General features: G+C 42.7%; 1 protein-coding gene across 5 annotated transcripts in view; it reads left to right on the top strand.

Annotated features, from left to right (window-relative positions):
- The first annotated feature begins 5,841 nt into the window (after positions 1-5,841).
- Positions 5,842-19,598, top strand: part of trpa1a (transient receptor potential cation channel, subfamily A, member 1a) — a 38,010-nt gene continuing 24,253 nt past the window's right edge. For 2 of the 5 annotated variants that reach the window (XM_070436537.1, XM_070436536.1), the window contains exons 1-4: positions 5,842-6,989; positions 7,326-7,380; positions 16,818-17,008; positions 19,365-19,515. In XM_070436537.1, the coding sequence (XP_070292638.1) occupies positions 6,909-6,989; positions 7,326-7,380; positions 16,818-17,008; positions 19,365-19,515 (478 nt within the window). In that variant the 5' untranslated portion in view covers positions 5,842-6,908. Of the gene's footprint in view, positions 6,990-7,325; positions 7,381-16,563; positions 16,615-16,817; positions 17,009-19,364; positions 19,516-19,598 lie in introns of those variants that run through there. The other 3 variants (XM_070436538.1, XM_070436539.1, XM_070436540.1) reach the window with 3 other exon arrangements.

Here is a 19,598-nt window from a genome sequence, read left to right as displayed (position 1 = left end):
AAAAGTAAAAGTATAAATCATTTCAAAGTTCTTATATTAAGCAAAGCAGATGGCACCACTCCAACACTTAGCACGGGGCACACTCCAACACTTAGATCTAATTTACAAACGATGCATTTGTGTTTAGTGAGTCCGCCAGATCAGAGGCAGTAGAGATGACCACGTTTTCTCTTGATAAGTGCGTGAATCGGAACCATTTTCCTGTCCTGCAAAGCCTTCAAAATGTAACGAGTACTTTTGGGAGTAACGTAGGGAGTAAAAATACATACTTTTATTTGGATATGTAGTGAAGTAAAAGTTGTCAGAAATATAAATAGTATAGTAAAGTACAGATACCCCAAAAAACGACTTAAGTACATTACGCCATTGTTTTAAACTATTTACCTAGCAGTGTACACGCCCACTCCACCAGGGGTGCAGACACACATAAAGCATAAAGTATTAGGCTATTGATAAATCAGAAAAAAATATACAGTATGTCAAAAGTTTGGACACACCTACTCATTCCAAGGTGTTTCTTTATTTTTACTATTTTTTACATTGTAGGATAATAGTGAAGACATCAAAACTATGAAATAACACATATGGAATCATGTAGTAAGCAAAAAAGTGTTAAACACCCTTTGCCTTGACAGCTTTGCACTCTCTTGGCATTCTCTCAACCAGCTTCATGAGGTAGTCACCTGGAATGCATTTCAATTAACAGGTGTGCCTTGTTAAAAGTTAATTTGTGGAATTTATTTCCTTTATGTGTTTGAGCCAATCATTTATGTTGTGACAAGGTTGGGATGGTATACAACAGATAGCGCTATTTGGTAAAAGATCAAGTCCATATTATGGCAAGAACAGCTCAAATAAGCAAAGAGAAACAACAGTCCATCATTACTTTACTTTAAGACATGAAGATCAGTCAATCCGGAAAATGTCTAGAACTTTGAAAGTTTCTTCAAGTGCAGTTGCAAAAACCATCAAGCGCTATGATGAAACTGGCTCTCATGAGGACCACCACAGGAAAGGAAGACCCTGTCAGGTGTTAGTTGTGCAGAGGTTAGAACGGAGTCAGGCGCAGGACACAGAACTGAGTAAAATAACGAACTTTACTCGGGAAAATAATCAGGAAATAAATCCACGCATGGATCACAAACCCTAACACAATAGACTAACACAAACCAGGAACAATCACGCACAAAACATAATGGGAACCAGAGGGTTAAATAGGGAAATAATAATAACTTAATGGGAACCAGGTGTGAACGCTCAAGACATAACAAATGGAAAACAGAAACATGGATCGGTGGCAGCTAGAAAGCCGGTGACGACGAGCGCCGAACGCCGCCCGAACAAGGAGGGGCACCAACTTCGGCGGAAGTCATGACAGACCCAGAGTTACCTCTGCTGCAGAGGATAAGTGCATTAGAGTTAACCTCAGATTGCAGCCCAAATAAATGCTTCACTGTAACGCTCGTTGTCGTAAGGAATAGTGGACCAAAGCGCAGCGTGGTAAGTGTTCATGATTTTATTTAATATCAAAAACACTTGAACAAAGTAACAAAACGAAAGCGAACAGTTCTGTCAGGTAAACAGATACTAAACAGAAAATAACTACCCACAAATGAAAGAGGGAAAAAGGACTGCCTAAGTATGATTCCCAATCAGAGACAACGATAGACAGCTGCCTCTGATTGGGGACCACACTCGGCCAAAAACAAAGAAATAGAAAACATAGAAATAAAGAAACTAGAATGCCCAACCTAGTCACACCCTGGCCTAACCAAAATAGAGAATAAAAACCTCTATGGCCAGGGTGTGACATTCACAGAGTTCAAGTAACAGACACACCTCAACATCAACTGTTCAGAGGAGACTGCGTGAATCAGGCATTCATGCTCAAATTGCTGCAAAGAAACCACTACTAAAGGACAGCAACAAGAAGAAGATTCTTGTTTGGGCCAAGAAACACGAGCAATGGCCATTAGACCGGTGGACATCTGTCCTTTGGTCTGATGAGCCTAAATTTGCGATTTTTGGTTCCAACCGCAGTGTCTTTGTGAGATGCAGAGTAGGTGAACGGATGATCTCAGCAGGTGTGATTTCCACCGTGAAGCATGGAGAAGGAGGTGTGATGTGTGGGGGTGCTTTGGTGGTGTGGGTGTGCTTTTCTGTTTACACTGTCTATTTTGAATTCAAGGCACACTTAACCAGCATGGCTACCACAGCATTCTGCAGCGATACACCATCCCATCTAGTTTGTGCTTAGTGGGACAATTATCTCTCTCATTGTCACTCTATGCCTAGGTTTACCTCCACTTTATTCACATCCTACCATACCTTTGTCTGAACATTATGCCTTGAATCTGTTCTATCTCGCCCAGAAACCTGCTCCTTCTACTCTCTGTTCTGAACGTACTAGACGACCAGTTCTTATAGCCTTTAGTCGTACCCTTATCCTACTCCTCCTCTGTTCCTCTGGTGATGTAGAGGTTATTCCAGGCCCTGCAGTGCCTAGCTCCACTCCCATTCCCCAGGCGATCTCATTTGTTGACTTCTGTAACCGTAAAAGCCTTGGTTTCATGCATGTTAACATTAGAAGCCTCCTCCCCAAGTTTGTTTTTATTCACTGCTTTAGCACACTCTGCCAACCCGGATGTCCTAGCCGTGTCTGAATCCTGGCTTAGGAAGCACCAAAAACCCTGAAATTTCCATCCCTAACTATAAAATTTTCCGACAAGATAGAACTGCCAGATTTAAGTGATGACTTGGTTGGAGTGGCAATCTACTGCAGAGATAGCCTGCAGAGATAGCCTGCAAACAATTTGAGCTTCTACTTCTAAAAATCCGCCTTTCCAGAAACAAGTCTCTCACCGTTGCCGCCTGCTATAGACCACCCTCTGCCCCCAGCTGTGCTCTGGACACCATATGTGAACTGATTGCCCCCCATCTATCTTCAGAGCTCGTGCTGCTAGGCGACCTAAATTTGAACATGCTTAACACCCCAGCCATCCTACAATCTAAGCTTGATGCCCTCAATCTCACACAAATTATCAATGAACCTACCAGGTACCACCCCAATTCCGTAAACACGGGTACCCTCATAGATATCATCCTAACCAACTTGCCCTCCAAATACACCTCTGCTGTTTTCAACCAAGATCTCAGCGATCACTGCCTCATTGCCTGCATCCGTAATGGGTCAGCGGTCAAACGACCTCCGCTCATCACTGTCAAACGCTCCCCGAAACACTTCAGCGAGCAGGCCTTTCTAATCGACCTGGCCGAGGTATCCTGGAAGGATATTGATCTCATCCCGTCAGTAGAGGATGCCTGGATATTTTTTTTAAATGCCTTCCTCACCATCTTGAATAAGCATGCCCCATTCAAGAAATTTAGAACCAGGAACAGATATAGCCCTTGGTTCTCTCCTGACCTGACTGCCCTTAACCAACAGAAAAACATCCTTTGGCGTTCTGCATTAGCATCGAACAGCCCCCGTGATATGCAACTTTTCAGGGAAGCTAGAAACCAATATACACAGGCAGTTAGAAAAGGCTAGCTTTTTCAAGCAGAAATTTGCTTCCTGCAACACAAATTCAAAAAAGTTCTGGGACACTGTAAAGTCCATGGAGAATAAGAACACCTCCTCCCAGCTCCCAACTGCACTGAAAATAGGAAACACTGTCACCACCGACAAATCCACTATAATTGAGAATTTCAATAAGCATTTTTCTACGGCTGGCCATGCTTTCCACCTGGCTACCCCTACCCCGGTCAACAGCACTGCCCTCCCCTCTGCTACTCGCCCAAGCCTTCCCCATTTCTCTTTCTCCCAAATACAGTCAGCTGATGTTCTGAAAGAGCTGCAAAATCTGGACCCTTACAAATCAGCCGGGCTAGATAATCTGGACMCTTTCTTTCTAAAACTATCTGCTGAAATTGTTGCCACCCCTATTACTAGCCTTTTCAACCTCTCTTTCGTGTCGTCTGAGATTCCCGAAGATTGGAAAGCAGCTGCGGTTATCCCCCTCTTCAAAGGGGGGGACACTCTTGACCCTAACAGCTACAGACCTATATCTATCCTACCCTGCCTTTCTAAGGTCTTCGAAAGCCAAGTCAACAAACAGATTACCGACCATTTCGAATCCCACCATACCTTCTCCGCTATGCAATCTGGTTTCAGAGCTGGTCATGGGTGCACCTCAGCCACGCTCAAGGTCATAAACGATATCTTAACCGCCATCGATAGGAAACAATACTGTGAGGCCGTATTCATTGACCTGGCCAAGGCTTTTGACTCTGTCAATCACCACATCCTCATCGGCAGACTCGACAGCCTTGGTTTCTCTAATGATTGCCTCGCCTGGTTCACCAACTACTTCTCTGATCGAGTTCAGTGTGTCAAATCGGAGGGTCTGTTGTCCGGGCCTCTGGCAGTCTCTATGGGGGTGCCACAGGGTTCAATTCTTGGACCGACTCTCTTCTCTGTATACATCAATGATGTCGCTCTTGCTGCTGGTGATTCTCTGATCCACCTCTACGCAGACGACACTATTCTGTATACTTCTGGCCCTTCTTTTGACACTGTGTTAACAACCCTCCAGGCGAGCTTCAATGCCATACAACTCTCCTTCCGTGGCCTCCAATTGCTCTTAAATACAAGTAAAACTAAATGCATGCTCTTCAACCGATCGCTGCCTGCACCTGCCCGCCTGTCCAACATCACTACTCTGGACGGCTCTGACTTAGATAAATATACTTGTGGACAACTACAAATACCTAGGTGTCTGGTTAGACTGTAAACTCTCTTCCAGACTCACATCAAACACATCTCCAATCCAAAGTTAATCTAGAATTGGCTTCCTATTCCGCAACAAAGCATCCTTCACTCATGCTGCCAAACATACCCTTGTAAAACTGACCATCCTACCAATCCTCGACTTCGGTGATGTCATTTACAAAATAGCCTCCCAAAACCCTACTCAAATAATTGGATGCAGTCTATCACAGTGCCATCCGTTTTGTCACCAAAGCCCCATATACTACCCACCACTGCGACCTGTACACTCTCGTTGGCTGGCCCTCGCTTCATACTCGTCGCCAAACCCACTGGCTCCAGGTCATCTACAAGAACCCTGCTAGGTAAAGTCCCCCCTTATCTCAGCTCGCTGGTCACCATAGCAGCACCTATCCTGTAGCACGCTCTCCAGCAGGTATATCTCTCTGGTCACCCCCAAAAACCAATTCTTCTTTGGCCGCCTCTCCTTCCAGTTCTCTGCTGCAATGACTGGAACGAACTACAAAAATCTCTGAAACTGGAAAACACTTATTCTCCCTCACTAGCTTTAAGCACCAGCTGTCAGAGCAGCTCATAGATTACTGCACCTGTACATAGCCCATCTATAATTTAGCCCAAACAACTACCTCTTTACCTACTGTATTTATTTATTTATTTATTTTGCTCCTTTGCACCCCATTATTTCTATCTCTACTTTACACTTTCTTCCACTGCAAACCAACCATTCCAGTGTTTGTTTTTTTTACTTGCTATATTGTATTTACTTCGCCACCATGGCCTTTCTATACTTTTATTTATTTATATATATATTTTGTTTGCCTTCACCTCCCTTATCTCACCTCACTTGCTCACATTGTATATAGACTTATTCTTCACTGTATTATTGACTGTATGTTTGTTTTACTCCATGTGTAACTATGTGTTGTTGTATGTGTCGAACTGCTTTGCTTTATCTTGGCCAGGTCGCAATTGTAAATGAGAACGTGTTCTCAATTTGCCTACCTGGTTAAATAAAGGTGAAATAAAATAAAAATAAAATAAATAAAATGCGTCCTTAGAGCATGCGCAGACCAGATGGCTGGTGTGTTTACGGACATATTCAATCGCTCCCTATCCCAGTCTGCTGTCCCCACATGCTTCAAGATGGCCACCATTGTTCCTGTACCCAAGAAGGCACAGATAACTGAACTAAATTACTATTGTCCCGTAGCACTCACTTCTGTCATCATGAAGTGCTTTGAAAGGCTAGTCAAGGATCATATCACCTCCACCTCAACTGCCACCCGAGACACCCCAATAGGTCCACAGACGATGCAATTGACATCACACTGCACACTGCCCTATCCCATCTGGACAAGAGGAATACTTATGTAAGAATGCTGTTCATTGACTACAGCTCAGCATTCAACACCATAGTACCCTCCAAGTTCATCATTAAGCTTGAGGCCTTGGGTCTCAACCCCGCCCTTTCTGATGGGCTGCCCCCAGGTGGTGAAGGTAGGAAACAACATCTCCACTTCGCTGATCCTCAACACTGGGGCCCCACAAGGGTACGTGCTCAGCGCCCTCCTGTACTCCCTGTTCACCCATGACTGCGTGGCCATGCACGCCTCCAACTCAATCATCAAGTTTGCAGAAAACACAACAGTAGTGAGCTTGACTACCAACAATGACGATACAGCCTGAAGTGAGGAGGTGAGGGCACTCGGAGTGTGGTGACAGGAAAATAACCTCTCACTCAACGTCAACAAAACAAAGGAGATGATCGGAAACAGCAGAGGAGAGGAGGACTTCAGGAAACAGCAGAGGGAGCACCCCCCTATCCACATCGACGGGACAGCAGTGGAGAAGGTGGAAAGTTTAAGTCCCTCGGCGTACACATCACGGACAAACTGAAATGGTCTACCCACACAGACAGGCTTTAGAAATTTGGCTTGTCATCTAAAACCCTCACAAACTTTTACAGATGCACAATTGAGAGCATCCTGTCGGGCTGTATCACCGCCTGTTACGGCAACTGCACCGCCCTTAACCACAAGGCTCTCCAGAGGGTGGTGTGGTCTGCACAACGCATCACTGGGGGCAAACTACCTGCCCTCCAGGACTCCTACAGCACCCGATGTCACAGGAAGGCCAAAAAGATCATCAAGGACAACAACCACACGAGCCACTGCCTGTTCACATCGCTACCATCCAGAAGGTGAGGTCAGTACATGTACATCAAAGCTGGGACCGAGAGATTGAAAAACAGCTTCTATCTCAAGGCCATCAGAATGTTAAACAGCCATCATTAACACAGAGAGGCTGCTGCCTACATACAGACTCTAATCATTGGCCACTTTAATAAATGGATCACTAGTCACTTTAAATAATGCCACTTTAATAATGTTTACATATCTTACATTACTCATCTCATACTGTATGTATACACTGTATTCTATACCATCTATTGCATCTTGCCTATCTTGCCTATCTATTGCATCTTGCCTCGGTCATCAATATATTTATATGTGCATATTTTATTCCATCCCTTTAGATTTGTAACATTCGTCGTCTGAAGATGAGGAATCATCGGACCAAAGCGCAGCATGGTAGTGTTCATGTTAATTTATTAAAACAGAACACTAAACAAAATAACAAGGAGAATGAAGCGAAACAGTCCTATCTGGTACAGACACAAAGACAGAAAACAACTACCCACAAAACACAGGTGGGAAAAGGCTACCTAAGTATGGTTCTCAATCAGAGACAACGATAGACAGCTGCCTCTGATTGAGAGCCACACCCGGCCAAACATATAGAAATAGAAAACATAGAACTAAAACATAGAATGCCCACCCCAATTCACGCCCTGACCAAACCAAAATAGAGACATAAAAAAGGAACTAAGGTCAGGGCGTGACAAGATTTGTGTGTATTAGGTAGTTGTTGTGGAATTGTTAGATTACTTGTTAGATATTGCTGCACTGTCGGAACTAGATGCAGAAGCATTTCGCTACACTCGCATTAATATCTGTTAACCATGTACATGTGACCAATAACATTGAATTTAATTTGGCTTAGGGAAGAATGACCCGTCCATAATAACTTGCCAGCAACCTGCTACAGAGTCAAGATAACACTGGATGCCTATATTCAATTTGGTAATTTAAGAAAACATAAAACAAATTAAAACAAAACAAAGAAAAAATCCACACCTCGAACCCTCCCTGAACACTAGGGCCCTGCCAGGTGGCAAAGAGTACATCATGGGGGCTCCTGAACTGTAGGAATAAGCACAGCAAGGACCCTCTCCCCATGGCTGGAGTTGGCAGAAGCAGACAGCATCTGGCTGCTCACCAAGAAATAGCCTACAGAATAAACCTCTAGCATGAGATATTTAGCTGCCACTGCTGATAATGGTCATCTCTGGCAGAAAAAGTAGTTATTTCTGTTGTATTATTATTCACTACACATTCCAAGCTACAAAGGAAAAGCCTGTTTTTGGGAACATACTGGGGATTTACACTTGTACATTTTAGTCATTTAGCAGACGCTCTTATCCACAGCGACTTACAGGAGCAATTAAGGTTAGGTGCCTTGCTCAAGGATACATCAGTAGATTTTTCACTTAGTCGGCTCAGGGATTCGAACCAGCTGCCTTTCGGTTACTTGCCGTACGCTCTGGGGACATTGGAATTTTTTATTATTTGCCAAATATTTTTGTTGAGGTTCTACCATTTAAAGCACAGATGCCATGATCCCATGCTTTCCGAATGCACTGTATGTGGKTTTTTTTAAGCTCTTGTTTGCCCGAGATGGGGACATATATGACTTCATCATGGGTAAAATAAATAGCTGTATCAAAAGTGACCACAAGAGGGGGTAGGTTGCTCATTCATAATATATCAAATAATACTGTTTTCTGTAAGATTTTTTTTTTGCAATGGCAAAGTTTGACATTGAATCCAGTGGCCTACTTATATTACTACTAAAGAAATCAGTCAGTTATCCATTGAAACAGCATTGACTCTTGCATTGCACCAGTAAAATATTAAATGAGAGAAGAAAGTTCCTCTCAATTAAATAGGCCCTTCATTATCATTAAATACTGTAATACATTAAATCATCATTAAATACTGTATGTTATTATTTCATAACTTTAAAAGCAATATTTCATGACAGTTATGACTAATATCTCTATATGTTTTGGGACATTTTATAGCTCAACTGCAGTGCATTTGGAAAGTTTTCAGACCACTTGAATTTTTCCACATTTTGTTACGTAACAGGCTTTTCTAAAATGTATGAAATTGTTTTCTTCCTCATCAATCTACACACAATACGCCATAATGACAGAGCAAAAACTGGTTTTCAGAAATGTTTGCAAATGTATTACAAAAAATGTATATAGATATCACATTTACATAAGTATTAAGACCTTTTACTCAGTACTTTGCTGAAGCACCTTTGGCACCGATTACAGCCTTGAGTCTTCTTGGGTATGACTCTACAAGCTTGGGACACCTGTATTTGCGGAGTTTCTCCCATTCTTCTCTGCAGATCCTCTCAAGCTCTGTCAGGTTGGAAGGGGAGCATCGCTGCACAGCTATTTTCAGGTCTCTCCAGAGATGTTCGATTGGGTTCAAGTCCGGAGCTCTGGCTGGGCCACTCAAGGACATTCAGAGACTTGTCCTGAAGACACTCCTGCGTTGTCTTGGCTGTGTGCTTAGGGTCGTTGTCCTGTTGGAAGGTGAACCTTTGCCCCAATTTGAGGTCCTGAGCGGTTTTCATCTAGGATTTCTCTGTACTTTGCTCTGTTAATCTTTCCCTCAATCCTGACTAGTCTTCCAGTCCCTGCAGCTGAAAACCCCCCCCCAGCAAGATGCTGCCACCACCATGCTCCACCGTAGGGATGGTAACAGGTTTCATCCAGATGTGAAGCTTTGCATTCAGGCCAATGAGTTCAATCTTGGCTTCATCAGACCAGAGAATCTTGTTTCTCGTGGTCTGAGAGTTCTTTAGGTGCCTTTTGACAAACTCCAAGCGGGCTGTCATGTGCCTTTTACTGAGGAGTGGCTTCCGTCTGGCCGCTCTACAGTAAAGGTCTGATTGGTGGAGTGCTGCAGAGATGGTTGTCCTTCTGGAAGGTTCTCCCATCTCCACAGAGGAATTCTGTCAGAGTGACCATTGGGTTCTTAGTCACCTCCCTGATCAAGGCCCATCTCCCCCGATTGCTCAGTTTGGCTGGGCGGCCAGCTCTAGGAAGAGTCTTGGTGGTTCCAAACTTCTTCCATTTAAGAATGATGGAGGCCACTGTGTTCTTGGGGACCTTCAATGCTGCAGAAATGTTTTGGTACCCTTCCCCAGATCTCTGCCTCGACACAATCCTGGTCTCGGAGCTCTACGGACAATTCCTTCGACCTCATGGCTTGATTTTTGCTCTGACATGCACTGTCAACCGTAAGACCTTATATAGACATGTGTGCCTTTCCAAATCATGTCCAATCAATTGAATTTACCACAGGCGGACTCCAATCAAGTTGTAGAAACATCTCAAGGATGATCGATGGAAACAAGATGCACCTGAGCTCAATTTCTAGTCTCATAGCAAAGGGTTTGAATACTTATGTAAATAAGTTATTTCTGTTTATTATTTTTAATAAATTTGCCAATAAAATCTATTTTTGCTTTGTCATTATGTGGTATTGTTTGTAGATTGATGAGGAAAATTGTTTATTTAATCCATTTTAGAATAAGGCTGTAACGTAACAAAATGTGGAAAAAGTCAAGGTGTCTGAATACTTTCCGAATGCACTGTATATTGGAAATCAATAAAACATAGTAACATACAGTGCCTTCAGAAGGTATTCAAACCGCTTTACTTTTTTTCACATTTGGTTGTGTTACAGCCTTAATTAAAAAAAAACATTCAATTGAGATTTTGTGTCTACACACAGTACCCCATAATGTCCAAGTGGAATTTTGTTTGTAGACAATTTTTTAAATTAATACAAATTTAAAAGCTGAAATAAGTCAATAACTATTCAACCCCTTTGTAAAGACAAGCCTAAATAAGTTCAGGAGTAAAAATGTGCTTAACAAAAATTGCATGATAATTTGCATGGACTCATTCTGTGTTCAATAATAGTGGTTAACAAGATTTTTGAATAACTACCCCATCGTTGTACCCTATAAGTACAATTATCTGTAAGGTCCCTCAATCTAGTAGTGAATTTCAAGCACAGATTCAACCACAGAGACCAGGGAGGTTTTTCAATGCCTCGCAAAGAGGGGCACCGATTTGTAAAAATACAAAAATCAGAAACTGAATATCCCCTTGAGCATGGTGAAGTTATTAATTACACTATAGATGGTGTATCAATACACCCAGTCACTTCAAAGATACAGTCTTCCTCCCTAGCTCAGTTGCTGGAGAGGAAGGAAACCGCTCAGGGATTTCATCATGAGGCCAATGGTGATTTTAAAACAGTTGCAGAGTTTAATGGTTGTAATATGAGAAAGCTGAGGATGGATCAACAACATTGTAGTTACTCCACAATACTAACCCAAATGACAGTGAAAGAAGGAAGCCTATACAGAATATAAATATTCCAAAACATGCAGCCTGTTTGCAACAATACAACAAGACATTTAAGTAATACTGCAAAAAATTTCACAAAGAAATACACTTTTTGTCCTGAATAAAAAACCTTATGTTTGGGGCAAATCCAACACAACACATCACTGAGTACCAGTCTTCATATTTTCAAGCATAGTGATGGCACATGATGTGCCAACCTTCGCTCTCTCTCCCCCGCTACTCTCTCCTCTTCCATCCTATCATCTCTTCCCTCTGCTCAAACCTTCTCCAACCTATCTCCTGATTCTGCCTCCTCAACCCTCCTCTCCTCCCTTTCTGCATCCTTTGACTCTCTATGTCCCCTATCCTCCAGGCCGCTCGTCCTCCCTTCTGGCTCCATGGCTCGACGACTCATGCCGAGCTCACCAAAACAGCGCTCCGGCAGCGGCGACGAAATAGAAAAACTCGCTCCCTGTGCGAGCCTGCATCCTTCACTCCTCCTCTCTAACATTCTCCTCTTCTGTCTCTGGCTGCAACCACTTGTTCTACCACTCTAAATTCCAAGCGATCTGCCTCTAAACCCTAGAACTCTAGCTCAACCTTCTGCCTAGCCCTCCTGGAAGATCCTATGCGCTCACACCACCCTATATGGCACAAACGCGACGGGGAACTTTGTCTTTCTCCAGGTGGATCCCAACAGCACGGTCAGTCGGAGAGTGATTCGTTTGCGAGAAGCCAATAGGGATGTGAAAAGAAGGGTGCGACTGACATCCGGATCCTGAACGTTTGGGCTAAGGGCAAACACGAGCCGCTGGTTCTGCGGCGCGAACACTCCGCTGAGCCCTGTGGGGCGTTAACCTCTTCGTGCGCTAACATAACACAACAAAAACAACAGAGGAAGAAATACTCGGCGTCTTGTGGACGCCACCGCCAACAAGCCTGCCCGCTTACCAACAAGTATATCGCTCCTCTCTAGCGTCACCGATCCATTATTCCGAGACCTACTCCCTTACCTACACCTCGCTCTCAAGAATCTGCATCACCCAGTTATAGCGCTGCCTACGTACCCCTTCCGCTTCACGAGACGAGCATTGCACCCCTATCTGAAAAAAACCAATAACACCGAACCCTCCGAATTCAAACAAACTAACGCAACCACTATCCCTTCTTCTTTTCTCTCCAAAAGGGAAACTGCGGAAATGTCAGGGGCGCCAATTATGGAAACTGCCGTCCGTTGGCACGATTCTCTACCTGCTAATCTGCACTGCCACGAGGAAGAGAGAAAAAAAAGGAGGAAAAGGGAAGAGGAAAAAGGAGGGTCGTAGGGAAGGAGGAGGAGGAAGACAGGGAAAAACGAACCTTCTTGATCCAAATCAGTCAGGTTTCAAGACTAGTCATTCAACTGAGACTGCCTCTCTGTGTCACGGAGCGCTCCGCCACTGCTAAAGCTAACTCTCTCTTGCCTCTGCTCTCATCCTTCTAGACCTATCGGCTGCCTTTGATACTGTGAACCATACAGATCCTCCTCTCCACCCTCTCCGAGTTGGGCATCTCCCGCGGCCCACGCTTGGATTGCGTCCATACCTGACAGGTCGCTCCTACCAGGTGGCGTGGCGAGAACGTCTCCGCCACCACGTGCTCTCACCACTGGTGTCCCCAGGGCTCTTTCTAGGCCCTCTCCTATTCTCGCTATACACCAAGTCACTTGCTCTGTCATATCCTCACATGGTCTCTCCTCTCCTGTTCTGCCTCTGTTATGGAACCCCTACCTGTTCAACTCTTAAATGATCGGCTATGAAAAGCCAACTACTTTTAGCCTGATTATTATTTGACACCATGCTTGTCATTTATGAACATTTTGAAATCTGTGCTCTCTCTAATTCTCTCCTTCTCTCTTCTTTCTCTCTCTCGGAGGACCGGAGCCCTAGGACCATACGTCAGGGACTACCGGGCATGATGACTCCTTCTGTCCCCAGTCCGCCTGCCGCGTGCTATTCCAGTTTCAACTGTTCTGCCTAGCGGTTATGAACCCCTACCTGTCCCAGACCTGCTTTTCAATTCTTAATGATCGGCTATGAAAAGCCAACTGATATTATTCCTATTATATTTGACCATGCTTGTCATTTATGAACATTTTGAAAATCTTGGCCTCTCTAATTCTCTCCTTCTCTCTCTCTTCTCTCTCTCGGAGACCGACCCTGACCCGGCTCAGGGCTGCCGGCGTGATGGCTCGCTTGCTGTCCCCATCCACCTGGCCTGCTGCTATTCCAGTTTCACAGTTTCTGCCTGCGGTTATGAACCGCCACCTGTCCCGACCTGCTATTTTCAACTCTTGATGATCGGCTATGAGAAAGCCAACTGAAAATATCATGATTATTATTGACCATTGCTTGTCACTTATGAACATTTGAACATCTTGGCCATAGTTCTGTTATAATCTCCACCCAGCACAGCCAGAAGAGACTGCCACCCCTCATAGCCTGGTTCCTCTCTAGGTTTCTTCCTATTTTGCCTTTCTAGGAGTTTTTCCTAGCCACACGTGCTTCTACACCTGGCATTGCTTGCTCTTTTGGGTTTATAGGCTGGTGTCTGTACAGCACTTCGAAGATATTAGCTAATGATTACGAAGGCTATATAAAATAAACTTGATTTGATTTGATATCATTGCTATGCAGACGACACACAATAATCTTCTCCTTTCCCCCTTCGATGCAACAGTGGCGAATCGCATCTCTAGCATGTCTGCAACATATCCGTGTGGAGACGGGACACCACCTCAAGCTGAACCTCGCAAGACGGAGCTGCTCTTCCTCCCGGGAAGGACTGCCCGTTCCATGATCTCGCCATCACGAGTTGACAACTCCATTGTGTCCTCCTCCAGAGTGCTAAACCTTGGCTGATCCTGGACAACACCCTGTCGTTCTCAACTAACATCAAGGCGGTGACCCTTCCTGTAGATTCATCTCTACAACATTCGCAGAGTACGACCCTCCTACACAGGAAGCGGCGCAGGTCCTAATCCAGGCACTTGTCATCTCCCGTCTGGATTACGCAACTCGCTGTTGTGGCTCCCTGTCCTGTCCATTAACCCCTACAACTCATCCGAGAACCCCAGCCCGTCTGGTGTTCAACCTCCCAAGATTCTCTCACGTCACCCCGCTCCTCCGCTCTCTCACTGGCTTCAGTTGAAGCTCGCATCCGCTACAAGACCATGGTGCTTGCCTACGGAGCTGTGAGGGAACGCACCTCCGTACCTTCAGGCTCTGATCAGGCCCTACACCCAAACAAGGGCACTGCGCTCATCCACCTTCTGCCTGCTCGCCTCCCTACCTCTGGAAGTACAGTTCCCGCTCAGCCCAGTCAAAACTGGTCGCTGCTCTGGCCACCCAATGTGGAACAAATCCCTCACGACGCCAGGTCAGCGGAGTCCAATCACCACCTTCCGGAGACACCTGAAACCCCACGTCTTTAAGGAATACTAGGATATGATAAAGTAATCCGTCTGCCACCCCCCCCCCCCCGCCCTTAAAGAGTTAGATGCACTATTGTAAAGTGGTTGTTCCACTGGATATCATAAGGTGAATGCACCAATTTGTAAGTCGCTCTGGATAAGAGCGTCTGCAAAATGACTTAAATGTAAATGTAAATGTTATAGGTATGCTTGTCATCGGCAATCACTAGGGAATTTTTTTCTGATAAAAAGAAATGGAATACAGCTATAAGCACAGGCAAAATCCTAGTGGAAAACCTGGTTCAGTCTGCTTTCAAACCGACACTGGGAGACTAATTCTCCTTTCAGCAGGACAATAACCCAAAACTCTGGAGTTTCTTACCAAGATGACATTGAACGCTCCTGAGTGGCCTAGTTACAGTTTTGACTTAAATCGGGCTTGAAAATCTATGGAAAAACTTGAAAATGGCTGTCTAGCAATGATCAACAATCAACTTGACAGAGCTTGAAGAATTGTAAAAAAAAAATGATGGGCAAATATTGTACAATCCCGGTGTAAAGCGCTTAGAGACTTACCCCAAAATACTCACAGCTGTAATCACTACCAAAGGTGCTTCTACAAAGTATTGACTCAGGGGTGTGACTACTTATGTAAATTATATATTTTGTATTTCATTTTCAATAAATAAGCAGAACATTCTAAAAACATGTTTTCACTTTGTCATTATGGGGCTTTGTGTGTAGACGGGTGAGAAAATAAATCTATGTCATCCATGTTTTATTCAGGCTGTAGCACAACGAAATGTGTAATAAGTCAAGGGGTATGAATACTTTCTGAAGGCACTATACTTTAATTCAAAATACAACAATAAACCAGATGCTTATCAGATGATGGCAAGGGAGCATTATGAAATTTAACACCATGTTTGCCCCTCTGTAATGCTAACCAAACAAATATTGACTCTGGTTTGACTCAACAATGGAGGTCCCTATCTTTATTGAAAATATTCTTGAATATATAAATGGTTCATTGCTCAGGCTCCCACAGAGCATTGTTATCAACAGAAAACCTGAATACCTTATGAAAGTCTGCTTACAAAATAATAGAATAAAAGGGCTGAACCTGACGCTTTAGTCAATAAATAACAAACGATTTGTGCATACAGGAGGTGTATTTTTTTAAACAGAGGAGAGTAAGCATTGTGAATGTGGTATTTTACGCTAAATGTAAAGTTTAGGAACAACTACGATCACAGAGTTTAGTTGGCAAATTTAAGACAATGCATGTCAATTTAATATCAGCCATGACAGAAATAATGTAATTTCCTGGTTTTAATAATTCTTTATTTTAATGGGATGTTTTATAAGATGATTGGAAAATATCCTTAGCTGTATGTTACATATGACACATAAGTGAATAGGTCCATTCCGTTGTGGTCATTACATAATTCAGAACAAAGAGAGAATTATTGATTTTAGTTTACTACTGGAAAATCATAGAACCATAGTGCAGTAATGAGCCTGTGAATCTCATAGGTTTACTCTAAACCACAAAGTTACCCCTCAGTTTCAGCTAATGTTGTTTTTCAGGAAGGACTGTTTGTCCAATTAACTTTTCTGGTCTGTCGCAATGGACCCGATGCATTTACATTAGGATATTAAGCCTCTCCACTGTCCAAAGTCTGACCAACCAAGATGCAATGTAATTCGATCTGTTTGGCAAATGGCAAATCTCTATATAACCCCCCCCCCCCTCTCTAGCTAACAACAGAAGACACTAGAAAGCTCATCTCACACCCAGAAAACATTAAGGTAAGATGATGTATTACATCTTACTGGTTAGACTCATTGGTTGACATTATAATATTTTACAGATGGTTATGCAGCCTGCTGGATGTCTTTGTTTTCAATACTGTATGTTTTTTATGTACACTTAGTGCTTATACATTGACAGCTGTTTACTATAGATATTAATGTATGTTGAAATGTAACTTCTCTGCTCTTACGTTTTGTAGAACATACTACTAATCTACACATTCTGTCACAAACCAAACCACATGAAACTTTCAAGTCCTTGTGGAAATGTCGACATGAACAGAAAAGCCTGATGAGCTCTTCAAAGACCGACCTGATGCAGAACAAGACCTACCACCAGTCTGTGATTCATGGAGATCCTGCTACAGAGATTTCTGCCAAAATATTTGAGGTAAGTCATGTGGAAAACAGATCTTGCAGATATTCAATTCCTTTTTTAATGTTWTTATTGCATGTACAGTTTTTTACTTCTCAACCCTTAATTATTATTAGCAAATCTGATAAACTATTTTAATATGATTTTGTGATTAGTAAAAAATACATTGGTCTAAATCAAATCACATTGTATTTGTCACAAACGCCGAATACAACTGGTATAGAGTTCACCGTGAAATTCTTGCTTACGAGTCCTTCCCAATGATGGAGAGTTTAAAAATAATAATACAAATAAAAATAGCAACACAAGAGGAATAAAATCAAATACAAATAAATGGAGCTACAGTGGCTTCAGAAAGTATTCATACCCCTTGACTTATTCCTCAATTGTTGTGTTACAGCCTGAATTCAAAATGGTTAAAATATATTTTCTCTCTCACTCATTTACACACAATACCCCATAATGACAAAATGAAAACATGTTTTTAGAAATTTTAGCAAATTTGGCAGCGATTACAGCTGTGAGTCTTTCTGGGTAAGTCTCTAAGAGCTTTCCACACTGGGATTGCGCAAGATTTGCCCATTATTCTTTTCAAAATTCTTCAAGCTATGTCAAATTGTTTGTTGATCATTGCTAGACAACCATTTTCAGGTCTTGCCATAGATTTTCAAGCTGATTTAAGTCAAAACTGTAACTTGGCCACTCAGGAACAGTCACTGTCTTCTTGGTAAGAGACTCTAGTGTAGATTTGGCCTTGTGTTTTAGGTTATTGTCCTGCTGAAAGGTGAATTCATTAAAAAAAGATGTATGTCTTGTCTTATCATCAGGTGAAGGACAATAGCAAGTAGAAGTAATCAACATTTGAAAATGAATAGATTTGGTAGACAGTGTTATTATATTGACCTCCCCACAGTTCATTGGAAGAGGAAATCTTAACTCTAACATGGTCTATTAGCTAGAAAGATATCTAGGCGGCGTAGAGAAAATGTTGCTGTTGTAAAGCTAATTTTCTTAAAGTCTACACATTTTTCCATTTGAGTTGAGAGAATTTTTCAGTTTTGAATCCAATTTCCAGCAATTGTACATGTCTTGGCATGGAGCTGAGAGACAATTTGGCAGTATTAAAGCAAATTTCCTGCAATTCTATGCATTTTGCCATGGCTAATGTTGTCTTCCTCTGCTCAAACATTAAAATAAAATGAATGGGCATGTGCCCTGGATGCCCATACATTGTTTTTTAAAAATGTAACTGTAATTTGGCCACTCAGGAACAGTCACTGTCTTCTTGGTAAGCAACTCCAGTGTAGATTTGGCCTTGTGTTTTAGGTTATTGTCCTGCTCAAAGGTGAATTAATCTCCCAGTGTCTGGTGGAAAGCAGCCTGAACCAGGTTTTCCTCTAGGATTTTGCCTATGCTTAGCTCCATCCCATTTCTTTTAATCTTGAAAAACTCCCCAGTCCTTAACAATTAGAAGCATACACATAACATGATGCAGCCACCACTACGCTTGAAAATATAGAGAGTGGTACTCAGTAATGTGTTGTATTGCATTTGCACCAAACATAACACTGTATTCAGGACAAAAAGTAAATTGCTTTGACACATTTTTTGCAGTATTACTTTAGTGCCTTGTTGCAAACAGGATTCATGTTTGGCAAATTTTTACTCATTAACTTATTTGGGCTTGCAATAACAAAGTGGTTGAATACATTTCAGCTTTTCATTTTTTATTAATTTGTAAAAAATGTTAAAAACATAAGTCCGCTTTGACATTATGGGGTATGTGTGTCGGCCAGTGACAAAATAAATCTCAATGAAGGCAGGTATAGTGACTGGGCATCAGAATAGATAATAATAAGTCAAATAAAGAACTGAGTAGCAGCAGCAAATGATGAGTGTAAAAGTGTGTGTGTATGTGTGTTTGTGTGGTGTCGATATGCGTGTATGTGTTAGTGTATGTGAATGTGTGAGAGTTATGTGTTGGAGTGTCAATGTAGGGTGTATATGGTGTATACATGTATATAGTCTAGTGAGGGTCAGTGCAAATAGTTTGAGTACCATTCATTTACTATTAGCAGTCTGGCTATTTAACAGTCGTATGGCTTGGGGGTAGAAGCTGTCTCAGAGCCTGTTGGTCCGAGAGCCGATGCTCCGGTACCGTTTGCCGGACGGTAGCAGAGTGAACAGTCTATGGCTTGGGTGGCTTTAGTCTTTGGCATTTTTTTCTCTAGTTTTAGTTAAGATGTTTTACTTAACTGTCAACTGAACAGTAACATAATCCAGTGTGTATAATAGTCTTTTGAACAGATGTGTTACTGTAAACCAGATCATAATACAGGATTGATATGGTCTTTCCACACTATGATAATAGTGGGCTCTGCAAGGTGACTCTGTAGCGTTGGGAAAGCACTCAGCTCTGCTGGGAGTCCGTGACCAAGCCAATGCCAGCCCTCTGCATTACGCCACCTCACACGGGCACATCAGCACCATACAGCTCATTGTGCAGTTGACTGGTCCAGATGGTAAGACGTATTTACTTAGGTATTTATTTACTGTATGCTGTGGTATATATCTTCCTTGAAACATCGTTATTGTTTGCCATTTT

This window comes from Salvelinus sp. IW2-2015, linkage group LG32 (assembly GCF_002910315.2).
Source record: "Salvelinus sp. IW2-2015 linkage group LG32, ASM291031v2, whole genome shotgun sequence".
Taxonomy (NCBI): domain Eukaryota; kingdom Metazoa; phylum Chordata; class Actinopteri; order Salmoniformes; family Salmonidae; genus Salvelinus; species Salvelinus sp. IW2-2015.
This window is presented reverse-complemented; position numbering and strand designations above follow the sequence as displayed.